Source organism: Vulpes vulpes, chromosome 4 (genome assembly GCF_048418805.1).
Source record: "Vulpes vulpes isolate BD-2025 chromosome 4, VulVul3, whole genome shotgun sequence".
Classification (NCBI taxonomy): Eukaryota; Metazoa; Chordata; class Mammalia; order Carnivora; family Canidae; genus Vulpes; species Vulpes vulpes.
Genome location: NC_132783.1, coordinates 65763846 through 65791461, shown reverse-complemented (window position 1 = coordinate 65791461; position 27616 = coordinate 65763846). Strand labels below are relative to the sequence as shown.

The 27616-nt window shown below is 39.8% G+C and overlaps 1 protein-coding gene across 4 annotated transcripts in view; it reads right to left on the bottom strand.

Annotated features, from left to right (window-relative positions):
• The window catches only part of PCNX2 (pecanex 2), a 290657-nt gene extending 278095 nt beyond the window's left edge, over window positions 1–12562 (bottom strand). For all 4 annotated transcript variants that reach the window (XM_072755955.1, XM_072755958.1, XM_072755956.1 and 1 more), the window contains exon 1: window positions 12357–12562. In XM_072755955.1, coding sequence (XP_072612056.1) covers window positions 12357–12509 — 153 coding nt within the window. In that variant the 5' untranslated portion in view covers window positions 12510–12562. The remainder of the gene's footprint in view (window positions 1–12356) is intronic.
• Window positions 12563–27616: the final 15054 nt, after the last annotated feature.

The window sequence follows — 27616 nt, the reverse complement described above, 5'->3', positions numbered from 1 at the left end:
TAAGAAAATCTAACACAAAGATTAACACCTCGGTTTTCAAACTCCATTTTTAATGATCTGGAGCCTGGCCACAATGTTATGGTGAATATACTGAAACAAGCCTGAGTGCACACTGTACATGCACTACCAAAAATGTGTCTTTTTTACCAAGTTAGATCCATTAGTGGAAAGAGAAGTTTGATCATCCCTTGAGTATAAAGAACCACACCCACGACAGAGGGGGAGTCAAACTGCATCCCCACCCTCAAGATTCCTGCAAAGTTGGTAGAGGGATAAGCCTCTCCTGAATCCAAACTTCTCTCCAGATATTGTGCAATTTCTTTGCTCCTTGCATAAAAGAACCATCTTTACCAGCTGTCTTCATTCCTTCACCTCCCTGTCTCTAAAACACATAGCAATCTGGCTTCAACTCCCCAGCAGATCACTGAAAATGTTCTCGTCAATGTCTCTAAAGGTAAACATTTAATGCAAGATACATAGTCTCCAATATTTTCCTTGCCCCACCCACACCACCTCTTTGCCCTACATCTGAGCTCCTTGGACCTCACCTTTTGAAATGTAATAAGCATCCAGATGTTAGTGTCATTTATCACCATGTGCCTGCATAGAAAGGTAAAGATTTGAAGATCAAATCTCTTTTTCTGCACATCCTCTCTAGGAGCTCTCACTCAGTCCCTTGACAGTAAATATAAGCTCTAAATGGATGATTTTCAAATTCTTATCTCTAGCTACAATCGCTTCTTTAAAGTCCCTACACATATATCCAACTATCTACCCAACATCTCCACTTTGATATTTAAAAGGAAACTCCAAACTAACATGTCTAATATTAGATGTTTGGTTTCCTGGGATGCCTAGGTGGCTCAGCAGTTGAGTGTCTGCCTTTGGCTCAGGGCATGATCCCAGGATCCGAGATCGAGTCTCACATCAGGCTCCCTGCAGGGAGCCTGCTTCTCCCTCTGCCTGTGTCTCTGCCTATCTCTCTCTCTCTCTCTCTCCCTCTCTGTGTGTGTGTGTGTGTGTGTGTGTCGTGAATAAATAAATCTTTTAAAAAAAATAGATGTTTGGTTTCCCAACTCTTCCTACCAATGGTCCTCTCCTACCTTTCCCATCTTAGGCAATGGTACCTCATATGCCTGCTGCTCAAACCAGACAACCAGGTGTCATCTTTGATTCCTCCCTCATCCTCACTCCTCCATCCCCCAAAAGAACATATCACTAAATCTTATGAAAACACATTCACATACCTCCATTTAATGCCACCACCATCTCCTGGCTGGACTACTAAAAACACCAATGAAATTCCCCTTCTATTCTTGCTCTTTCTCTGATCTACTTCCTACCCAGCAGCCAGAGAAAATGTAAAGTAAAACAATGTATCTTTTAAATGTGTTTTTAAAAACATGTTAAGGCTTTGTACCTCCCAAAATTATTAGATCAACAAGAATGAAGGGAAAAAAATAAAATTATATGCCCACAGATGGACCTAAACATACATCAAACTGACAGCATAATCACAAAAACAAATAGAAAAATAAAAGTAAAAAATGAATCCTATACAAATATTGAATCATTATGTTGTACACTTGAAACTAATATAATTTTAAATCTCAATTTAGAAAAAAATTTCAGGTATGCCTGGGTGGTTCAGTTGGTTAAGTGTCTGCCTTTGGCTCAGGTCATGATCTCAGGGTCCTGGGATCGAGCCTCTGGTTGGGCTCCCTGATAAGTGGGGAGTCTGCTTCTCCTTCTCCCTTGGCTCCTCCCCTAAGCTCTCTCTCTCTTTCTCTCTTTTTCTATATATAGATATATATCTATATAGATATATATCTATATCTTTCTCTCTCTCTCTCTCTCTCTCTCTCTATATATATATATATATATATATATATATATATATCTCAAATAAATAAGTAAAACAAAAATCTTTAAATTTTTTTTTCAAAGAATTAATCCAAGTAACTTTAGAACACAATACTCTCTCAACACACTACTGGTATATTCTTAAAGAATAATAATAAAAACTCAAAGCAATCTTGAATTTTACTAAAAATTTTTGTTTTCTTAGTGGTATGGGGAGTGGTATTGCCTGTGTATATTTCAAGATTGAAAATATGATATTTTTGACCACTAGAGTCCTCCATGTGGGAAAAAATAGATAGAAGTATAGAAGAAGAGGAGGAATCCTTTGACTTGGATCAGATTAAAAGCTTCAGAATAGACTCTCAATAGATAGAGGGATGGATAGATAGATAAGATCTCCCAGCTCTGTCTACTAAAAGGACCCAAAGTAAAGACAATCCAGTAGTAATGAACACAATTACTGCTTTCCTCAGTCTTGATTTCCAAATGCCGTTCCCCACAAAAGGACCCAGTTTCCTTAGAAAAATGGCTACTTTTTCCAGGGCTGGGGCTGGGGGATGTATAAGCTGAGCCTGGAATACCTTGCTGGGCCAGCAAGTAATAAAGTCCTCAAAACCTGCTGGGGACAGATCCAAAGGATGCAGGAACTGCAACAAGAAGGTCCCACTTGCCCAAATCTGTGCAATTTGAATATCAAAAAAGAATTATCATAGGAATGGATTTTAACCCATTGAACTAAAAAACAATCTAGGAGCACAAACAAGCACAATAAAAGTGCAGAAGCAGGGGGAAAGGGAAACCTTTTCTTTACAGAAGAATACCAGTAAATAGAAAAATCACTATTTTGCAACCACCATTACAATAATTATTTTAGACAAGAATAAATTTACATTACCACTACTGAGTGAAAGATTTGGGGGAATACAATAATCTATACAGCCTCTGGATTTCTCTTCACAGATTACTTATTAAATACAAAGGGGTCAAATAGGTACTTTTATAATAAATTAATGTAGCCAACGGCCCCTTAACCAATAACCAAACTTAACAGCGCTGAGGAGGGATGATATTACGTGCCTGTGATGTTATGCATGACAAGGATACATTACTTATGCAGATTTCATGCCCAAAAAAAGCATAATCACACATCTAATCTCAAGGAAATGATCCAACATATCTAAATTAAGGAACAGTCTGTAAAACACCTTTAATGCCACAGAAGAAAACAAAAAGGCTTGAAGAACTCATTCTAGGGGCACCTGGGTGGCTCAGTGGGTTAAGCATCTGCTGTTGGCTCAGATCATGATCCTGGGGTTCTGGTATCAACCCTGCATCAAGCTCCCTGCTCAGTATGGACTCTGCTTCTCTCTATACCCCTTCTCCTGCTCATGCTCGCTCTCTCTCTCTCTCTCACTTGGCTCTCTCTCTCTCAAATAAATAAATATAATCTTTAAAAAAAGAACTCAATCTAGAATAAAGTGCAATTTATAGACATGACAACTAGAAACAATGTATGATCCTTGATTAATTTTGGATACAGGAAGACAAAACAGAAAGCTCCAGCTATGTAGGGCATTATTGGGAAAATACAAAACTAGATGGGAATTATACATTAGACAATAACATTAGATCAACAAAAGTTCTTTTGCACATGCTAATTATGTAGGAGAATGACTCGTGGCTCAATCCCAGGACTCAGAGATCATGACCAGAGCTGAAATCAAGAGTTGGATGCTTAACTGACTGAGCCACCCAGATGCCCCAGGGAGAATGTGTCTTAATGCCTGCAATGTATTCTGAAATGATACAGCAGAATCAAAAATGCATGAATGTAAAAAGAAAACCATGAAGCAAATGTGGCAAAATATTAATAATTGTTGAATCTAAGTGAAGAATATAAAGTATTCATTCACTATTTTTACAACTTTTTTATGCACAAGAAATTTTGCAAAAAATAAAATTTGGGAATAAAAAAAATAATATGCTACTTCAAATCTGACCCCCAAAACACACAAAAAACAAAAATGAAAAACCAGCATCAGTGTGTTTCACTGTACAGAGAATTAGATCCAAATTCCTCATAATCTACCCATTTTTGCTTGGCTTACTCCTTAGGCATTTGTCAGGACTCAGATCAGAAGTCATTTCCCCTGAGAAGACTTCCCTAAATACTAAAGCTGATATGGGTCTCCCATTTTGATTTTACAGCACTTTGTACTTCTCATATAATCATCATTGTTTTATTTATGTCTGTTTACCTTTATCTGCTATCTTCATGAGTTACCAATCTATTTTCTTTTCTGTTGTCAGAACACCTGGCACTTATTTGCTGTCATAGACATAAGTACTGTCCTACAAATATGTCTGATCCCTTCGTAGACACAAGGTACTACTGTACTTTCCTCTCCCTTTGGAGTTAGGTGTGACCATGTACTTTGCCCTGACAAGTCTGAGGGCAGAGGAATTTGCTATTTCCAGGCAAGACCTTCAAAAGCTACTGCATGACCCTCTCTTTCTCCCTCCCTCCATCACAGTAACTGGCAATGACCAGCCAGGGTGAGGGTGATGGGGAGCAGACCCCTAGCCAACCCAAACTGGAGGTTCTATTAGCCTAGGTGCCCACATGCTTACAAAGAGCAAGGCTCCCAGCTAACCATGCCTCCACCCCCTACTGATAATGTTGGATATATAATGTGAATAAAAAATAAACTTGGTAAAGCCAAAGAGAATTTTAAGGTAATTTGTTACATCAGCACAAACTAACATACCCTGAATGATATATATGTGTTCAAGTACTCAATGAAACTTAATACAAATAGCCAAATATTCACATTAGGTTAAATATCATATGAAAATCTAAGTATCCTTCATAGGCAACAGGTCACACAAATTTCCCTTCACTTATACAGTGAAATATGTAAACATTAAAAATACTGATGTAGCTCTTTATGTATTGATCTCCAAGGTATTTGCTCCTAAAGTAGAAAACTAGGAATATGTACAGACAAATGACTGCATGTGTGTATAACAAAATATTTATTTGGAAGTATTGACCAAAAAGCCAAGATAGAATAAAATTAGGTTCCAACCAATTTCTGGAGCAAACCACATCTAGAAACTTCTAAATGGGTTATGAAGTAAATTAGATAACTCTAAAATCTCTCACCCAAAATGAGGATGCAGTACAACCCAAAAGGAGAGGATCTGTGAAGATTTTTGGAGGGGACCAATGGTATTCAGTGAGTCCTGTGTCTTTGCCTGCCACAATCAAGACAGAAAAGCTTCAGTGGGACCACTCAGGGACCTAGTATGGTCTCCTCACAATTTGGATGGGGTGTGGGAAGCACAGTAGACTGGTGTCTGGCTCCTTCCAAAAAGAGCTAAAGGATGAGAGACCATCTGGCTCACTGCTCTGACTGAGCAACAAAGGGGAAGTTGCTATGTGTGAATTTGGCCTCCCTCCCAGGGTCTGATGGGAGAGGGTATGTGAGTGTTCACGTGGGCTTTGTGTGCTAGTCCGCAGGAGTTTGCTTTAAATAACGTCCAAAAGGGCTGCCAGAGTAGAGAGGCTCTACAGAAGCTGCTGGGGTAAACTGCCAATTCTGAGAAACTTTGGAAGGAGTGAGCAACCAGGCAGGACAGAGATGCTGCAGCCTTCCCCAAGGAACTGCAAGGGACAGAGCACTGATATGGAGAACAGGGTCTCTGAAGAATGTGAGGAAGGGCCTTGCCAGAAAGGTTCAGCTGAGAACATGTGCTCTATTCCAGAGCCCAGAGCCAGCTTACCACTGTGCCAGTCAACAAAGAACCTTCCAGCTCACCAAGACTAAAGTCATCAGAGACATCAACTGACGTGTGAAGGAGGAGAAGAATGGGACACAGCATGTCATCCTTAGACTCATTCCTGCCTGTAGAAATAACTGGATGGCTTTGGTTATTGTACAGAACTGGACATTCTGAAATCTCAGCCAAGTCTGTGTTTTGTTCCTTAAAGAAACTATAGGATTTTTATTACTTGTAAGCTGAAGTCCTGGGGCTTGTGCATGCTTTTATTTAGGAGTAGAGATAAAACCCTCTGGAGAGCAAACCACAAGGGCAACAGAAGACAAAGAAGGCTGCTTTATGATTCAACCCAGTACCCCCACACCAAACTTCCTGCTACCTGTGTATAAAATACCTTTGGAACGACACACAAGAGACTGTACATGGTGGTGGCCTCTCAAATGAGATACTAGAGACAAGAGGCGAGGGAAGTTAACTTTTTACTAGATGGTCTTTTGCAGATTTTCAGTGTTTGTATCTCTTCATGCCAACATGCAGGTCATAAATGGCCATGTTATGAAACGACCTTATTGGGTGGTATGGCCCAGTGATAAGAGCACCAACTGCTAGGACTCTTACTCTGTTAGGTCATAACTGGCCACACATCCTTATGCATGTAAGCCACCCTCTCTGTGCTAAGACCCATCAACCATAAAATGGGAATAATGGCAGTGTCTCTCTTGGTTGTGAGGACGAAGCAGCTGAGTGCATGCAAAGCTCACATGAGAGGGCCTGCCTTAGATGTGTTTGGTGAACATTGCTACTGCCTATTCCAATAGCTTATAATGATAATAAAATAAGAATTAAAGGGGAAAGAGTTCTAAAAAACCAAGGAAAAATCTGAATACAATGAAGAGCTAATCCATTTTTTTTTTCTTCCAGAGGATGTGGGAAAGAGATTCAGACAGGATAAAATGGGTAATATTTAAAAGTAACCATCTGAGAGACCAAGAGGTCAAAAGCAGGAAAACAATAATCACTTGGTGAGTATCAACTTCTCTACAATAAGAAAAAAGATATTCAAGAATTAAAGATCACAAATGGAAAAATTAACACTGTATCTGAGGAGAGCAGTATCCAAATATAACTAGTTACTAATTGGGAGAAATCTCAAAAAGCTCTAAGGGAAGTGGGGGTGGGTTGGGAAACATAAATTTAACCACCAGAAAATTAGTCATGAACTTGAAATACTAGAGCAGAAAGAAAAGGGAAAAGAACACTATTTTTGGAGGGTGCTCCAGAGGCTGACACCCCAGGACGAAGCAGGTACTGGTCCTGTTGCCACAGACACAAAACACAACCTGCTCACAACATCCATGTGTCTAAGTGGTAGAAGACAAGGATGAACAGGAGAAGTTTCCCAGAAGGGTGGCAATCATCACGCAGGAAAGATTGCTTTACCTTGGAGAGATTGAAGATGACTGCCCTGGGATACTCCAGGGATAGAAGGACATGTCTAGTAAAAGGGTTGACACCAGGAAAGCAAAGCCCTCACAAAGCCAAGACCCTTGCACACATAGTCCAAACAACCATCTGGAGCAGCAAAATTTTAAAGACAACTGCATAGGGTGGCATTGAGACCAAATCTAGAAGGCTTGGGTCTGCACTTCTGCAGAGGCCCAGGGTCAGGAAAGGATGCCTTTAAGCATCCACAAGGTGCAGCTGTTGTACCTCAAACCCCTGTCTGTTGCAGACAGGTGAGGGCAGGAAGCAGGGGAGGGCAGAAGGAAGGAAGTTCAGACACGCGAATAGTTATGGGAAAGTAGAAAGGGTCAGATGAGAATAAATAAACCACCAGAGGTAGAAGGACTAGATATCAAGCTTCTCAAAGTCAAAAGAGAGATAGTATGATCCATGTGATTCAATGGCAGAAAAAGCCTTCCTTAGGAAGAAACTAAATATAAACACTAGGACTGACGAGAATAAGAGGTTATCTTTTGGGAACAGCAGCATATGAAGTACATATAACAAAGTGACAACAATCAAGCCGACCAGGCCAGGCCTGCCACGTAAAGTTGTGCAGGTTGCACTTTGCACAAAGGCTTCCACCAGCTGACAGGGTTGAATGGTGGCTGAAGTCCAGTCCCCAAGTCCTGAGCCAGGAAAGGGTGACCTTTTTAACACACTCACTGTCTTTCCATAATCATGCAAAGGTATCTTATATGTTAAAAGTAGGAGTGGAAGAAGGGGTATAAAGAAATATAAAACCTAAGGAAAAATAATTATGTACCCAAATGGGGGAGTCTACTATTATATAGACTATAATAGCAGAGTGGTTGACCAGTTGTAACAATACCAGCTAGCCTGAATAGAGTGCTTACTTTGTGTCTAGTACTACACTAGCACAAGATAGATAATCCCATTTGATAATGACAGCATTTGGAAATGAAGTGGTTCCATGGCACCTGGGTGGCTCAGTCAGTTGGGCATCTGCCTTTGGCTCAGGTTACAGTCTCAAGGTCCTGGGATCAAGTCCCATGTTGGACTCCCTGCTTGGTGGGGACTCTACTTCTCCCTCTTCCTCTGCTGCTCCCCCTGCTTGTGCTTTCTGCTCTCTTGTGCTCCCTCTCTCAAATGAATAAATAAAATATTTGTTTAATTAAAAAATAACTTAAAAAAGGAAACGAAGTGGTTCCTATTAAAGGAAGACCCCAACACTAAATTAAAAAGCAGAACTGGAAACAGAGCAAGTCTAGCTAAAATAAAAGAAAATGAAAGAAAACATAAAGCTAGAGTCATAACATAAAAGACAGGCTTTCTGTGTGAAAATCATATATAATGTTGCCCTGTAAAGGGTCTTGAAGAACATCAAGGTTCCACCTCATTTTTTTCCACTACCCAACTCTTTTTTCTACTCAGATTGATCATACCATCACCAGGATAATCAGAATGCCACTTTATGTGGGCCTAGTATTTAGGGAATTCCAATGCTCTTACATGTACCAAGTCTGGCAGCCCAGTGTTGTGGGAAGGCCAAGGACATGCATACAAAAGGATCTTAAGTAAAATTCTGGATTTTACCACCTGTTATCTAGATGACCTTAGGCAAGTAACGTACTCCCTCTAGACTTCAGTTGCTAAATTTATAAAATGAGGCCCATACTCCCCATTTTACAGATACTAAAAACCAAGGCCTGCAGAAGTGAAATGACTAGCAGTCACATGGTAGGTGGGAAAGCAGGGATGCCTTTTGACACCAGCCTAGTGCTATCAGAACTTATATGGGGTCAGAATCATGCTATTCCTGTTCTAAAGCTCCATATGAATTTCTGTTCAGTATCTCAGAAAGATAAGTACAAGAATATGTGTGATAAAGGAAAAGTTTAAATATCTCTAATGACAAACGCATGTTTCAGTTTGTCTAAAAGAAAATCAGACTGTTAATAAATCAAAGTAAAACTCTTTCCAAATTATCCAAATTGATGTAACAGTTTTAGTTATGTATCTTTGAGCCTTTCCCAAAAATAGGTAAATGGTATATAAATGCTAAAAGCTAAAAGATAATCTACTTTCCGAATTATAAACCAGCTCTAAGTAAACTCTAGGGCTCAGAGATAAGTTTGCCTCAATAATTAATAATAAAGTTTTAACTTATATACTCCAAGTCCCCATTACATTAAAAGGTAGATTTTTCCCTATAATAGGGAAACATTGATTAAACATGGTTAAACCCAAATTGTGCAAAAATCAGAAAAGTCCAGGGCCCCATAAGTAACAGAACGTCAAATAAGCCCCTGCTATCAGTGAGCAGCCAGGTAGCTTTTTCAGACTAAGTTCCTGTAAGTGAAACAAACTGAAAAAGATGTTAACAATTGCAGGCAGCACTGAAGTACAGAAGAATGTATTTAAACATCAAGAGCTGGAGAACAGAACCCTCCTCAGCTGATGAAGAAGGAGCCTTTATTGCTAATGTCATTTTCAGAGACCAAAAGACCAGAGAAATAAAAGGGTAACTTGCATTTTTTTTGGAAAGTATATTAAAAAGTAGCATTACAACAAATGCACTCATGTAGAATCATTCTGTAATACTTAAAAGCACACTGGCAAAAAGATACAAAAATGTTGGTATAACTGGTTTGATCCAAAAAAAAATCCAATATAAAACTATTTAAGGTATTGGCTTTTGACTTTCTAAACTCTTGAGATCTAGCCAAAAATTGTTTTAAAATAGCATTAAAGAGGAACTTAACTAAGGACAATTTCTTATTCACAAATACAAGTTAGAATTCAAGGTACTCAATAGAGCATAATTAGGTAGAAGTTAGCGGTTCTGATCACATGCGTACCTCAAATCTTTAAAGGAGTTGCGTAGAAATGAGCCCGTATGCCTAAAAAAAAATCTGTAGGAATATACATTAAATGCTAATGTGGTATTGCTGAGGAGTAGGAGAAATGGAATACATATTGCTTTCATTATCAGAAATACTCAGAATATGTAGTGAGGTAGACAATATAATGCTGGATGGAACAGGAAGAGATGCAGGTTGATTTTATTTCCACCAGTTTATTATATATGAGAATATTGTTAACCAAATGCAGGGCATTTTGCTAGATGCAACAAGAAAAACCAAGATGAATCAACAAAATCAAAACCCATGCCCTCAAAAAGCTCATGATCTAGGAGTAGAGGTAAAACACATGTTTCAAAGCAGAATTGTGCTTTGTACTAAGAGTAAATACAGAATGGTAGAAAGGCAAGAGAGAAGAGAAATAAATTCTGGCTGAATGGAAATCAGGGAAGCTGAGAGAGAGAAGGATGGGGAAATTCTGGCCAGTGAACGATGAGAAAGTGGGGGGGAAGCCCAGTTTACATTGAGCAGTTGCAATGTGCTAGGTACTGAGATGTACTTTCATTCATTCATTCATTCAATCAACCATTAATTCATTCAATTAACCTTCATATTTGCCCTATAAGGAGGTACTGTTGTCCCTGCTTGACAAGCCAGGAAGTTGAAGCTCGCTCAAGCTCGCTCAAGCTCGCTCAAGCTTGCTCAAGCTCACACAGCTAGTAAGCAGAAGAACCAGGATGGGAACCCAAGTTTGTGTTCCTCATCACTCAACTATGCTGGCAAGGAGAAAACATCAAGACCTACAGGCCAGGGAAAGATGATGAACAAGGTCATGGAAGAAGATGGAAATTTACATTTACTGAAGTGCATCCATGGATCAGCTTCTGTATCTTCATGGCTTTTATTTGAAAATTTATTTACTTTTCCTGTGATATGATCATTATCACATCCATGTTAAGGCTGAGAAAACTAAGGCTTAGATAGATCAAGCATCAGGCCAAATACGTACTATGCAGCAAAACAGAAATTTAAACCAGGTGTGAGTCCAATCCCAGGTCAAGCCAGACCGATGGGTGGCTGTATGGGCAGTGTCACATTTAAGCCCAAAACAACACCGTACATCTGGCAGTATTATCTTTCTCATTTTATAGCCAAGAACATGAAAAATAAGATAAGGCTAGTGATTTCCCCAAGGTCACAGAACTGGTCAAAGGTAGACCCAAAATTTAAGGAAGGCAGCCTGGCTTTAGAGCCAGAATTCTGACCCTCTGGATAAAATGCCAGAAAGAGAAAATGGGAGCCAAATGATGCACAACCTCTAATGTCAAACTTGGAACCCATCAGCTATGCAAAAAAATTACTGAAGTTTTTGCTGGGGAGAACAGGATTAAACTACATTTTAGGAATAAAGTCCTTCAAGAGACATATCAAAATTAGATTCTTGGCACATAACATTTAACAAGACATGGAAGCACCTTACCTATACAGCTTCTCAAGTAAGATTAAGCATCGTTTCAATTGGGTATATTTAATTTACCCAAGAAGGTCATCTATGCAGTTATTCTGCAAGCACTCAATTACGGTAACCCTATTAAAGTGTCAAGCCCCAAGTAGGTACTGTAATACGTTATATTTACCCATTATTGTATCTTCCTATAGATTTCTTTATATAGCAGTGTAGAAACTGCAAGTTAAGTAATTGCTAATTGAACCTGCCTTCTCAAAGCCAAACAGGAAGGGAGGGGAGAGAGAATATCAACAACTGAACCAGGTTTGCTTTCAATAATTCATTTTGCATTTTGCCCAGCTAACCAGCCAGAGGCCTAGGATTTTCCACCTACAAAACAGGTTCAACATCCGCCAGCGACAAGCGGCGTCTGACTCATCCTAACAGTCAGCATCAATTCTTAATGAGTCTCCGAGCTCCCAAAGTCCTTTCTACTTCTTGTGCTGCCAGTGAGTCCCTGGCCCCCTTTCCCTTGTCCCAAATTCCTGAAGACCTTCTCCAGCGCACCTATTTTCTTTTAAATTGAGCTAGAAGCGACACACAACGTTCCATTAGTTTGCGGTGTATTATTACCCAGTGATTCGACATCTGTCTGCATAGCGAAATGGTCACCACGGTGAGCCCAGTTACCGGGCCACCTTACAAAGTCAGTACAGTATTATCGGCTGTAGTCCCCGCGCTGCACACTGCGTCCTGCGACTTCCTCATCTTCCAACAGCGCGTTGATACTTCTTAACCCCACCCCTTAAGAATCGCCGCCAAGCCTCCCGTCCCGCACCAAGCAGGCAGACCCGCGGGACCGGGCGGCTCTGCCCCCCCCCCCTCCCGGCCTGCAGCCTCACGTCCCCGCGGCTCGACCCCCGCCCCCAACTCACCAAGTGCAGGGCCAGGGGCAGCAGCAGCAGGAACAGCCACAGGTAGAGGTGGCAGCTGTTGGTGAACTTGCTGTGCTCCGGGTCGTGGTACCAGCCGCCGGTGAGCGCGGCCCACACGCCCTGCCGCAGCAGCTGCAGCGCCTGGGACACCATGCCTGCCGCGCCCCGGAGCCGCAGCCCGGCCCCGCAGCCCGGCCCCGGGCGCCCCCTCCGCCGCCCCCTCCGCCGCCCCCTCCGCCGCCGGCCCCCCGCGCCCCGGGCTCTAACACCCGCGCCCCCGGGCGCCGCCGCCGCCGCCGCCGCCGCCGCCGCCGCCGGCCCTGCCGCCCCCTTCCGGCCCGCGGCTGAGCCTCCAGCTGCTCCTCGGCCCCGACCCGCGAACCGCGGCGCCGGACCCGGCTGCTGCCGCGGGGCAGGTGGGCGCCATGTCCGAGCGAGGAAGGATTTTCCCAGGGTGCTCCGAGGCGAGGCTCAGAGGATGCTCCGGAGGCTCCGCCCCGCGCCCGCCCAGATCCCGCACAGGCCTGCCTGCGGCCGGGGCATTTCTTTTATTTCTTTTTTTATTTTTATTTTTTATTGGTGTTCAATTTACCAACATACAGAATAACACCCAGTGCTCATCCCGTCAAGTGCCCCCCGCAGTGCCCTCACCCAGTCACCCCCACCCCCGCCCTCCTCCCCTTCCACCACCCCTGGTTCGTTTCCCAGAGTCAGGAGGGTTTCGGAGCCCCTCCAGCCTCCAGCTTTGGCTCTGCCCGCTGCCCCCTCTTTTCCTCCCCATGTTTTCGAAGATGTTTTCATGCAGAAGAAATAAATCTAAGACCAAAGATGTTTTCATGCAGAAGAACTAAATTAAGACGCAATCTTTTGCCTTTTACCCCCTTTGCCACCTGCACCAAAAACATTTACGTAACCAAGCTCCTCTCACACACCAGTCAATGTGATTTCTCCCCCCGAGTGCTGCCTGCACAGTGTCATTCTCCTTGATGGACCACGGATCTCAGACGTTCCACTAGTCAGCCTACCTGGGCCTTTGGCACTGACCTTTTCACCTCCCCGACCTTTAACCCCTCTTCCCCCTCTGTTGTCCGACTTGGCAGAGATAACTGCTTTCCTGGAATAATTTCAGGAGCCTTATTTAGACTCATCTTTTTATATTTTGCCTAGAACATAATCCCAGTCATCAAATGAATATTTAGGACGTTAGTCTAAGTCTTTCAATACTGTTTAGATAGGAAGACCCACTAGAAGGTAACAGTGAACTAGTAATCTTTAAGCTTTTATACTTTTTCATACTTTATAGTAGATACATTTCAAATTCTCTTCTGAAAGCAGGCTTTGGACAAGAAAGAGATAAAGAGGAACTCATCTTTAGAGTGAGGAAAGGAAACTTTCATTCTTAGGAATTGGTAACTTCAAGTAAACGAGTTTCGGGTTCTTGAAGAGAGCAGATTTTGGAAAGGGAGGAGATAAAGGGGAACTTGTCTTGCTTATGAATGAGCAGAGGAAGTCCTGTGTGAGTTAGGGCCTCTGGGCAAGAGCAAGGATTAGAAGATTCTATGGTCCCCAAACAGGCCTTTCCCGTATCCTCTGTCCCAAACACAACACATCTCTTCTCTGATATGTGCATCTGTGTATGTCCTGACCATGTTTCAGTCTGCAGCAGCATTTGCTTATGGCTGCCTTAGCCAGGCCCAGTAAAAGCATGCCAGCCGTCCTATGCTGAGATGAAATAAGATAAGATCCACCCTGAAGCACAGGTCTGGAACACGTAAATCCATGGGATTACAGCAGAAGTCTCATACTGGTGTGTATGCTGTTTGGATTAATCATTTTTTCATCTACTCTGCATTCAATCTGCAGGAATGACTAACCAAAATGTAATAACGCTGCTCTCTATATTGGAATAATATTTTTCTCAAAGTCAAGAGGATACTTGTTATATGGCTTGAGGCTTGAAACCTACCAGGTGCTCTATAAATATTTAATGAATGAATGAATTGATCACCTCCACAGGAAGACTCACACTAAAAGATCACTTTCATGTGCATGGGTCCAGGGGGAATGGCCGTGCAACAGGTCCGTTCCTGCACTGAAGGAGTGCCCTTATTCATTTGTGCCTGATTCATCAAATATTTATTGAGCACCTACTACCTGCCACTCATTTTGTTGAAGACTGAGGAAGTAAATATCAATAAAATATAATTCTCACCATGAAGGAATTCACAGATTACAAGAGGAATCAGGCAAATCAAACAATACTTGCAACAAAATAGTGTGTACTGTAACAGAAGTGTAAAAAAGTACCCTGTTATAGGAGGTCATTGGGAGATTGTGATCTCTGATTGACCTGAGAGGTGGGCCAGGGCTAATGGAGGCTCCTTACCCCCACACACATGCCCCATCCCCACCCCCAAATTTGGAATATGTTTCTACCCACCTTTTCATTCTGAGCCAAATCAAGGATTCGGACTTGAGAGAGAAATGTGTTATTGAGGCCATCTGGACTGTTCACACAATTGAACTGTGTTAAGGCCTCTATATAAACAAGGATTCTGGCGGGTAGGTACAGATATCTACACATTTCATGGCCGCCAAAGACAAGCCACGTGTATAAGTTCCCTTGCTTATTAAAACTGCCCCCGGGGTGCCTGGGTGGCTCAGTCCATTAAGTGTCTGCCTTTGGCTCAGGTCATGATCCCAAGGACTCTGCTACTCCCTCTCCCTCTGGCCCTCCCCTTGCTCATGCACTCACACATGCGCTCTCTCTCTCTCTCTGATAAATAAATAAAATCTTTGAAAAAAAAAAAGAAGAAAGAAAGAAAGAAAGAAAGAAAGAAAGAAAGAAAGAAAGCAAAAGCTGTCACCTACCAATCTAGAGTGGTCTGTATCTTTCTTTGGTCTCTCCTCACCCTCTCTGTATGGGGGCCAGTTTCAAACTTCCCCTGAGAACTCCCAAGGTTGCAAGGTCAGTTTCTTGGATCATATGAAATTCTTCTGAACTTATCCTTGGCAATAGACAGGTCTTGAAAGGCGTTAAGCACAGATGTGACATGAACAGTGCAGAGGGGAAATGTTGAATACTGAAGACAGCAAAAGTGGATGTGATGTTGAGGGATTAAATATGACTTAGGACTTGGAAAACAATTTGATTTAGAGGCAAAATAATAAAGTAACATTCTGTTTGATGGTGGGGTGACTATGCTATAAAATTAAGACATGGAATGTAAGCTGTTTAGCAGGATGAAAAAATGACTACTCTGAATTTGAGTTGCCTGGGGGTGTGGCAAGCAGGGCAAAGTGAGTATGGTTCTGGAGCTTAGTTAGGAGAGATGTTTGAAATAGGATTAGAGACTGGGGGGAGAACAGCATGGAATTCCATGAAAGGGAATGATAGGAGCCCCTGTGTGGCTCATTCAGTTAAGCATTTGCTTTTGGCTCAGGTCATGATCCTGGGGTCCTGGGACCTAGCCCTGTGTTTGGGTCCCTGCTCAGCAGGAGACTGTGCTTCTCCGTCTCCCTCTGCCTGCTGTTCCCCCTGCTTGTGCATTCTTGCATTCTCTCTCTCTTTTCAAATAAGAAAAGAATCTTTAAAAAGAAAGAAAGAAAGAAAGAAAGAAAGAAAGAAGAAAGAAAGAAAGAAAGAAAGAGAAAGAAGAAAGAAAGAAAGAAAGAAAGAAAGAAAGAAAGAAAGAAAGAAGAAAGAAAGAAAGAAAGAAAGAAAGAAAGAAAGAAAGAAAGAAAGAAAGAAAGAAAAAAGAAAGAAAGAAGAAAGAAAGAAAGAAAGAAAGAAAGAAAGAAAGAAAGAAAGAAAGAAAGAAAGAAAGAAAAGGGAAAAACAATCTCCTGGAAAAGAGTGTGGAGTACAGAGCAGGAAAACTGTGGATCACAAGGGTTAAAGGCACAGGCAGGAGGAAAGGAGAAAGGAGAATTATAGACCCAGGTGGGCCAGTTATCACCAAGGAACTATACAGGGAAAAGAGCAATTCGAAAAGGAAATGGTTAATGGGGTCAGGTGCCATAGTAGAGGCCAAATGCAAAGACTGAACATTGCCATTAGGAGTGACCTATGCCACTGCAGCTTCAGGACTGAAGATAGTGACATGGGCAGACCTCTAATTACATTATATTTTAAAAGAGTGAACATGTAGCAAAGAAGCAGAGGCAACCAAAGTAAGCTACTCCTTAGAGACCATGAAGGGTAGATGTGATCTAAGTGCAGGTACAGGTCAATGAAGCATTCCTTTTAATAGTCTGGCTTTTTTGTTTCCATCAAGGATTGATTAATGTATGCACAAACAGGGGCAAGGACATCCACCTAAATAGGAAGCTGGAGATCACAGTGTTTCCCTTCTATAGTACCATGTGTTTATTATGGAATATCTTTTCAGACAATTTGATTTGTCTGCTGAAGTTTAGGATTTACTTTAGAAGGAATGAGAATTTGCAAGGAATTCACAATACTCCTCTCTTTGTACCAGCTCACCACTGGAGGACACGGTTGCTCTGCAAAGTTCAGCTGTAGATCTGTGCTTTAAGAAAAGGCATTCCATACAGGATTTGATAACGGCCCAACATCTAAGGATTGGTTGAAAGGATGCTGAAACCAATTAGCACAGACTGCTGCTACAAATTGGCTTTTAATCCTGGGGGAAAGATAAGCATGTTTCCTCTCCACTGCTCTGCCTTTCCTGGATAGTCTTAATCTACTCTCCTGGCTTTAACTATTATGCATGTGTTGATGATCTGAAATCTATACCCAGCCCTGATCTCTTTTCTAAACTTTAGATTTACATCCACTGGGGTGCACCCCACCTCCAGGCCACAGCATATTCACACATGAACTCTTTGGCTTCTCTCTTGTTGGTATTTTTCCTACTGTGCCTTCTGTATTTTGGACCTCAGTCAATAAAGCTACCAGCAGCCACCTAATCATTTAGAACACAGGATCTATCTTAGATTCCCTCTCTCTCTTGCCACCTCCTTCAATCATCAAGTCCTATCAATTCAATCTCCAAGTGACCATTAACTAGATATGCTTTGCTCTGTCCTTACTACCAAAGGTCCTCAAGATTTCTCCCTTGAACTATCTCAGTGGCTTCCTAATGGATTTTCCTATCTCTAACTTAACCCCCTATGTCAATTAAGTACACCCAGGGGGAAAAAACAACTCTGGCTTTCAGAGATCATTTTACATGGCAAATGGGAAAGCTGAGAAAGTAAGCAATGGATGATAAAGAAGCTGGAGATGAACAAAAGCAGAAGCAGAACTCCAAGGACTGGAAGTAGGCCTGTCAGAACCAAGAAGTCAAGGATTGGCAACAGGAGTTAGAGCCATGGTAGTGCAGGCTGGAGAGAGCTGGAGCCTGGAGCACGTGCAGCTGCCTCAGCAAACCCCACGACAGGCAATGGGGGTATGGTGGGGTAACAGTGGGTGTAATACATGAATACCCTGACTTCTTTTCTCCAGACTTCCAATATCCTACTTCTTCCTTCCATTGGCCAAACCTACCTGGAAGCCATAGTATACAGAAACCCAGGGAATGTAATTACCTGAAGTAAAGACCTAGGCAGGTGAAGGAAAAGGCAAAGAGATTTATATAAAATATAAATTCAACCCAGTTACTCCCTCTTAAAATGTTTTCTATCACTTGCAGAAAAAAAAAAATCAAAAACCAATTTAGTGCCACATAAGCCTTGACTTCACCGAATTTCTACCATCTCATCTCTGGAAACTCAAACTACTTACGTTTGCACACATCATATTTCTTCATGCCTTTCTGCTTGTGTGGATGCTTTTCTTTCAGCAAGTCAATATATGTCAGTGTATCTATCACACGCACATATGCACACATGGGATTTTCTTTGGGATTATAGCTAAGTCTACTCGTCAGTTTTTAGAGAATTGGCATCTTCTGAATATTGAGCTTTTCCTTTGATGAACAAGATGTATTCCTTCATTTATTAAGACCTTCCAATAACATTTTATCATTTTCTATGTAGAATTTTTGCATACTATCTATCGGCACTCAGTGTAGGCCACGATCTAATTGGCTAGGGCTGAGGGAGGCAATGTAAAACTGAAATATTATGGAACTGGGATTAATTGGAATTGAAATATTCAAATTTACATGAGAACTGGAACAGCACCCCTTTATGACCAGAAGCATATCCAGACTTCATTCCATAGGAACTGCCTGCTAAATGAAGTATATTTGTCTAGCAGCCCCAAATGTGGGCCATCTAGCTGGAATGAGGGCAGTGAGTGACTCAGCTCTGCTTGAGTTACTATGACATAAGCAGTGTGGTAAGGTGAAGTAAGATGGCTTGGCAGAGCAGTAAAATTTCTAATTTCCTTGGCTTTCCAAGGCTCTTTCACTACTTTGCCTATCAACTGCAACTCCAAATGGATACTGACAACCTGAAGTTTGTTCCAGCAGAGAATGACAATATGGCTATGCCAAAAAGCAGACCCTAGTGAACAAACACCAGTAGTCTAGCCCTGGACGAGGAAAAGCTGATAAAAGTATTCATGCCAGCTTTTATCCTGGTATGCCTACCCACTCACACTAGTGAAGAGGTCATCTTGCTGCTCAAGGATCCATGTTGTTTGTCTGCCATGAACCAGAAGCAGATGCTTCTGGTTCATGGGCCCCAGTGAGGCTCATTCTTGCTCACTAACTATTCTAGATGAAAGACTCTTTGGCCTCCAAGAAGGTTCTGCATGTGAGCAAATGGAAGAAGTTGTATTTGCTACAGAAATAAAATAGTGATTAAGAGGATTTGTCATAGAGATTGTATTAGCTACCTCTCATAGAGCTAATGACAATTAATCCTCATTACTCCAGAGGACCTCATTTATAAATATGAGCAAAAAATAAAAAAAAAAATTTAAATTTTCAAAATAATTAAAAATTCAGAAGCTAACCATTCTAAGAAAATGGTTCCCACCAAAATAGGACTCATGAAGAAAACAAAAGAGGTCCTTAAAATTGTAATTAATAGGGAGGGCTGGGTGGCTCAGTCAGTTGAGCATCTGACTCTTGGTTTTAGCTCAGGTCATGATCTCATGGGTCATGAGATCAAACACCACATAAGTCTCTGTGCTCAGCAGGGAGTCTGCTTGAAGTTTCTCTCCCTCTACCTCTCCTTCTTCCCATGTGCTTGCTCTCTCTCATCTCTCAAAAATAATAGATAAATATTTTAAAAATTATAGTTAATATTTACCATGAGATTTGAGGGAATATTGGACCAATTAAAAACAAAATAACAAGGCATTAATGAAGAGGAGAAACTGGAAAGTAGAAGAGAATTTCAGTTATTAACACAGCTTGTGACTATCACTTACAAACATTTTCAGGAAAAGTGCTTATTAACTCATTCTATGGGGCAAATATTTCCCTGATGCCAAAACAGATGAAGATATGACAGGAAAAGGAAGGTACAGAGTATTCTTTATTCCTCTATAACAAAAGCAAAATCCTCAATCAAATATTGGCACTCTGAACCCAAGAACATATTAAAAATATTACATACCATAAGTATGTAGGAGTTATCCTAGGAATTCAAGGTTGGTTTAACATTCTAAAATCAATTAAGCATTTGAGGATGACCCTAATGTCTGTGTTACAGGACACCATGAATACCCACTACACTCTTGTGTACTCATTCTTGGAGCTCCTGGAAAATACACTTCATCAAAATGAATGAATACACTAGGGAAGGGAAAGTTATGGAACACAAAGAATGAGCTCTGGGAAAATAAAAAAGGATTACTGTGTAACAGCTTACAACAGAGCCTAGAGAATAACTAATCCAGATGAAGAATCAAGATGTATTTTGAATGCAATATCTGTAACAATTTTAGGTCTATTTAAATATTTCACTTCTTTCAACCCTTTGGTAAATTAAACTTTGAAAAAGAATTTGTCCATCTCACCTAAATTTTCTACTTTATTGGCATGAAGTTGTTAATACCATCCTCTTGTGATTTTTTTAAATATACAGTGTTGTGTGTCTTTTCATCCCTAAAATCCATTATTTGTGATTTCATGATCACTTAGGGATTTATCAAGTTAACTAGTCTTTATAAAGAACAGATATTTGATTGTGTTGATCTTCTCTATCAAATCTTTGTTATTTTGTTGATTTACAGTCTTAATTTGCTTTTCCAGTATTTATTGTATTTGAGCTTACTTTGCTCTTCTTTTTATAGCATTTTGAGGTAAATACACTCATTTGGTTTTTGCTACCCCTAATATAAAGTTGAACCTATGTAGTTATACATATTCAAACCTGTGTAATTAAATCTAGAAATTTTTCTCTAACCATGGTACTAGTTGCACTCTACAAATTACATATATATGTTATTGTTTAGTTCACACAAATTCCATAATATATATATACATACATATATATATATGTATATATATATAATTGTTCAGTTCAAAATACTTTCTAGTTTCCATTGGGATTCCCTTAATCCATGGGTTTTTTAGAAATACATCACTTTAGAAATATATATGTAGTAATATAAATGAACATTTTATAACAATATATGATTTTGCATTTAACTCTAGAGAATGTACTCTAAATGACTTCAATAATTTGTTGAGAGTTGACTTATGACAAAGAATATGGTCAGTTTTGCAAATCTTTGTATGTGCTTTAAAAGAATGATTATCTGCACATTTAAGATACAGTGTCCATTCCACAAACGTCCATTGATTAAATCTGATGCTCATAGAGTAGGTATTATTTTTTAATTCATTATTTAAATTTAATTTAGTTAACATATAGTGTATTATTAGTTTCAGGGGTAGGTATTCTATTGCGAAGGAGGAGGAGGAGATGGAATAAGGAAAAAAAGAAAAAGCAAGTAGCCTTCACTCATTTGTAGCACTAGGTGGCACCAGAACACTGCTTCATATATAGAACATTGCTCTCATTACAAAGCAGGAAAAGATTTTAAACAAAGGGTGAGTTCGGTACTCCAGAAATCTTGTCCCCAAAAATAACGGTTCTACTTTTCACCAGTTTAATTTGTTCATGTCCTGTTAAAGTCAGTGTATAATGTGTTTTTTTCAGAGTAACTATTATTATTTATTTATTACATTATTTTTTCCCCTTAACTTCTGTGCAAATTAGTGTCCCTGAAGAACAGAATAAAAATACTGGAACCCAAGGTATATTCTAAATTAATTAAAGAAACTTTAAGAAAAGAGGATTTTTCCTGGACATTAAAACAGTACATCAGGTCCTCACCCCAAAATGACCAAAAGCAGTAACAAAAACAAACACCTGACATCAAGATGGATGCTAAGGCAGATGACATCTGCAGCCACAGAGTAAGGACCTCGGTGTACTCACTCTCCCACAAATATGATGAAAATAGAGGCAATGTGAAATCGATCATTTCAGAACCCTGAAAATTGACTACCAAAGCCACGGATTGAATAGCAAATCATCCATCCAAGAGAAACTATTGAACATAGGTAAGACTGTGGGGTCTATGATGTCTTAACAGGGGCCCAGTAACCTGCCCTACAGAAATAGAAGAGTGTTGAAATGAAAGGACACCAGACAATAACTTGAATCTACACAGAGAAATAAGGGACATCAGCAAAAATAACTACCCAGGTAAATATAAACACACTATAAACACACTTTCATTCATAACCCCCTTACACTCCTATCTGTTTTAGAAGGCAACTGTAGCAGTGCCTGGGTGACTCAGTTGGTTAAGCAGCTGACTTTGGATTTTGGCTCAGGTCATGATGTCTGAGTAGTGGGATCCAGGCCCACGTTGGGCTCTGCACTCAGCAGAGTCTACTTGTCCCTCTCCCTCTGCTCCTCCCTCCGCTCACTCTCTCTTGCTCTCACTCTCTCTAAAATAAACAAATAAATAAAAATTTTAAAAGGCAACTGTATAAAGCAAGAATTACAAAACTGTGCTACTGTAGGGCTCATGATAGACCAAGATGTAATTTGTACAAAAAAAGAATAGCATAAATGAAGTGGGAAGGAACGAGTTATGTGGGAGCCAAGTTTTTAAATAAGACTGTAATTAAATTAATACTAATCTGACTTAGAGTGCTTTACGGTGGTGATTTTAATCCCCAGTACAACCACTAAGAACCCAATTTTTTTTTTTTTATTTATTTAGGATAGTCATACAGAGAGAGAGAGAGGCAGAGACATAGGCAGAGGGAGAAGCGGGCTCCATGCACAGGGAGCCCGACGTGGGATTCGATCCCGGGTCTCCAGGATCGCGCCCTGGGCCAAAGGCAGGCGCCAAACCGCTGCGCCACCCAGGGATCCCAAGAACCCAAATTTTAAAATTACAGTAAAAGAGGGTCATCTGGGTGGCTCAGTCAGTTAAGTGGCCAGCTCTTAATCTCAGTTTAGGTCTTGATCTCAAGATTGTGGGTTCGAGCCCTGCATTGGGTTCCAAACCCAGCATGGAGCCTACTTTAAAAAATATATTTTTTTAAATGTAAAATTACAGTAAAAGAAGGAATAAGGGAATTAAATGGTGTACTAGAAAATATCTTTTAGCAATAAAGAAGGCAGTAATGGAGGAATAAAGACCCAAACAAAGACATAGAATATATAAAAACAAATACCAAAATGGCAGATATAAGTCCTACCTTATCAGTGATTACAGTAAACGTGAATAGATTAAACCTGCGATCAAAAGACAGATGGGCAGAATGGATTAAAAAGAATAATCAAATGATATGTTGTACAAAACACACCTCAAATTCCAAGATAAAAATAGTTGGAAATTAAAAGAGTTGGGGTTTCTTTTCAGGGAGATGAACATGTTCTAGAATTCTAGTGCTGTTGATTGCACAACTTGAGAACACAGTAAACACCTCTGAACTGGTGCTTTCAGTGGATGAACTGTATGGTGTGTGCGTTATACTCAATAAAGCAGTTTAAAAAAAAAAAAAACACACATAAAACCAAACCAAACTATACACTTAAAGGCCTCTGACCACTTTCACACTATATAGTGAAGAATATGTTTAGATTCTGAGGTTTCATTTTCCATTGGGGTGTTTACCAGTTCTGGCAACTTTGAGGAAGCTATGATGATAACGAGCACCCAGAGGGTTTCTGGAACATGAAAATCTTCTTTATTTTTACCTGGGCCATGACTACAAGGGTGCTTGCTTTCCAGTAATGCATTACTCTGTATATATATGTTTTATACATTTCTCTCAATGAGTGCTCTATATTAAAATAGTAATTTTTTAAAAAGAGATTCTACTAAAGTTCTCAAATGTCAAAGATGAAGAATCTTGGATAGCCTAGCAAAAAGAAAGAAAGAAAGAAAAGAAAGAAAGAAAGAAAGAAAGAAAGAAAGAAAGAAAGAAAGAAAGAAAAAGAAAGAAAAGAAATACCTATTAAGAGAAAATATTAGATTGGCCTCAGAATTTTCTTCAGAATCATATAAAGTGAAAAATTGATGACATCGTGGTTACAAAATTCTTTGGACAAGATCAATGTAAGTTTTTGCTACCATCTCAGAATTTTATAACACATAGTAATGGCTTCCACTGAATAGTCTCCTTGGGCCAGGCACTATTACTAGCATTTTATATACATTAACTCATTTAGTCTACAAAACAACTCTTTGTTGTAGGAGCTGTAATTATTCCCATTTATAAATAAGAAAAAAGGCATGAGTAGCATAACTGATATTTATCAATTATGTACCCCATTTAGATAGAATATATCACCATTTCAGACATTTACAGAGCATTCATAAATCCGATCATATACTCATAAAAGAAAATCTCAATAAGAAGAGGAACAATACAAATAGTATTTTCTGATCTGAATTTAGTAAAAGTAGAGGCTAAAAACCCATCTAGAGAACAAAACAACTCCTGTCATCTAGAATTTTCAAAAATTATTTCTTGGGACACCTGGGTGGCTTAGTGGGTTAAACATCTGCTTTCATGATCCCAGGGTCCTGGGTCTGAGCCCCACCATTGGGCGCCCTGCTCAGTGGGAAGCCTGCTTCTCCCCATACCCTTGCTCATGCTTTCTCTGCCTTTCTCAAAATAAATAAAGAAAATCTTTTAAAAAATTATTTCTTAAAATCCTGTTGGTCCAAAAAAAAGAGGTAAAGGTCACAATAATGGAATACTTAGAAAATTATAAAAACATGGTATATCAGGAGTGCCTGGGTGCCTCAGTCAGGTAAGCATCCAACTCATGATTTTGGCTCAGGTTGTGATCCCAGGGTCATGGGATTGAGACCCACATTGGGCTCCCTGCTCAGCGGGGAGTCTGCTTGTCTCCTTTTGCCCCTCCTCCTGCCCGTTATCCTCCCCCCCCCCCAAATAAATAAACATACCTATAAAAAAAAAAAACCCATGGTATATGAGAACCCATGGATACAAAAAAAAAAAAATAGCGCTCAAAGGCAAATTAACAGCCTCAAATAATTATGCTACGAAAAATGTGTACACGAGACCACTAGTTGTGGTCTATGGCTATTGTCCACCTTCTTCTGAAACAGTCAATGTTACACAATGTGTTTGTAATTCTAACCTAATATTTAAGACATATAGGTAAGTCATGTAACATATACAGACCTCTTAAAAATCAACAACAAAAGACCAACCAGAAATGGGTAAAAGAAAAAGAATAGATAGTTCACAGGAAGGATAATTCAAATGACTCAAACATCCGAAAAGATGTTCAGTCTTAGTCACAGTAAGAAATATAGTTTAAAACTATGGAAAATCAGTGGTCCCTATCAGCTGTCCCTTGCTTTTTACAAAGAGAAAAGCTCCATTTTGCCCTTTGTTGAGAAGGATGTAGGGAAACACTTTGTGGTGGGAATGCAATGTGGTACAACCTCTAGGGAGGACCAGTTAGCCAAATCTATCAAAACAGCAGTATACACACCCTTTCATTCCATAATTGACTCCTAGAAACTTATCCCGCTTGTGTGCTTGCACCTAAGCGAATGGCAAATGTATGAGGATCCACCCTGCAGCACTCTTTGTGACAATAGAAAATTGGAAGCAACCTAAATTCCCATCAAAGGACACCACTAAAGTATAGCACAGTGAGTACTATGTGGTGGTCAGAGAGAAAGAGACAACTTTCAATGTTCTACTACCAAATGATACCTAGGCTATAATAAAAGAAAATAGGTTTAAAATAATGCATAAATAAATGTAGATTTGTACGAATCCATGTCTGGAGAGATACAAATTTAATTCGTCAGCAAAGAAATGCATGGCTGGGGAGTTGGAGGGCATGTAGAAGAGAAATTTAGCTTTTCAAAGTATATTTTTATATGCATAATTTTAAAAATATGTATATAGATAATCATTAGAATACAGGCAGAAGATTCTCTAGGTTCCTTCTAGATGGGTCCTAGATGTGGTGAATGTAACAAGACAGAAGCCTCTAATCATTAGAAAATAACCTGCTAGAAGACTGTTAATGCAGGATTGGAATCCATCTAAGTAGGAAAAAAAACAAGGTTTCCATACAAAGGTTAATATTAAGAAGAATCAATATCCAGGACAAATGGAAGCTAGGGCTCAGATTTTACCTGTTGAAAACAGCATAATTTGCCAGTATTTTTTCAAGATGTTTAATTTCCAATCTTTGAAAGGCTGTAGCTGTTTTTTTTTTTTCTCAAAGGGCATTCTTACTCTTAGTCTAGAAAACCAGTTTGCCCAAGAGCATTATCAGATAAGAAAACATCCCTGAAAGAGATACTTACTGGAAGCGTTCCCTCACTGATCCCTCAACTTTATCAAGTGACTTGAGAAAAGATTAGAAAGACTTCAAATAATCCTGTGATTAAGTAGCAACCACAAAACCGTACTTTACATTTACAGGACACAGGACTGTTTTCAAAGGATTTCACATTGATCAGGCCCTTCAGGATAATATAACCAAACCAACAAGGCAATAGTAACACCCAGAAAATCAAGAAGTCTACATCATGACGCAGATGCTATGGCTTTAAGCCCTGGAAATTCTTGCAGAGAATAAAACTAACATTGAGGCATGAGGAATGACAAGAATGGATTAAACCAGAGTAGTTGTAACTGGTATGTTCCACATTTGTGTTTAAAGCAAGGAAGTTCAGCTGTGTTAGTTGAAGAGTTCTAATGACATTTCTGCAGAGATTTTAAAAAGACTGAGTAAAAGTCTTCACTTCATGAGAGAAACCTCAACTACATGGATCAGTGCTGAATTGGTCTACACTTCAGCATTAATTAGAAAGAAATGCTTGGATCTATTTAGTGTTTTTCTTCTAAGAATTTCAAAAGAGAGGTTTCATTTTGTTATTTCATGAATGCTCATGGTATTCATCAACTTCTTAAGGAAGCAGGTTAAGAGTCTTCTAATTTTATATCTAGATTTTAAAAATTGGAGACTAGAAACAAAAGCTCAAGGTCACTACAAAGGTCAGTGTGTAAATTGGCTTTTGTTGTTTACCCCAGTCTGATTTAGGAGGCTTACAGATCTGATATGCAGGAAAATAGATCTGATATGCAGGAAACCATCATTTTCATAATGAGTAAGATAAAAGAGCAACCTCAGAGTAAGTTTACTCAGAGTAGAAAAGTCAACTCATAAAAGCAGACCCATGAATGTCCAAGAATCAGACATTCTGATCAAGAACATTAACTTACTGTATGTTTCGTAATGCAAATAGCAAGCTGCTGGCCTTAATAAAAAGTAAACATGCCAAAAATAAACCCATTATTCTATGGTTTTATTCACTACGATCTTAGAATGATGACTTGCTCTTTTTTAAAAAAAAATCACCTCTGTCTTTGTGCCCTCTGTTTATATTTCTAGCGGGTTATGAAGAATTAGTCACTATATTTGAAAAGAGTCCAGTAAAGTATAAATAAAACCAATATTGATAGGACAAAATGTACAAAAATGGCAACTCAGGGTAGAATGGCAACTTTCCTATATCAGGTCCAAGGTCGTGAGCTTTGTAGCTTGACTTCAGAAGAGAGATCTTGGAGGGTTTAAAAAAGACCTTGGCTTTGTGAAACAACTCAGATTTTTACATTGTTGTGTTATTCAGTAAAGCAGCTCATTGTCCGTTTGGGCAGCCCTGACTGTAATCTGTAACTTTAAGCATGGACAGGCAAGGCTCCAGTCTTGTCCAGTGATTAAAGTTACAGAGATTCTAAAACTCACGATTACGCTAAAGCTAAAAACCAGCTGAAACATTGGGAATGTTTAGTAACCTGACA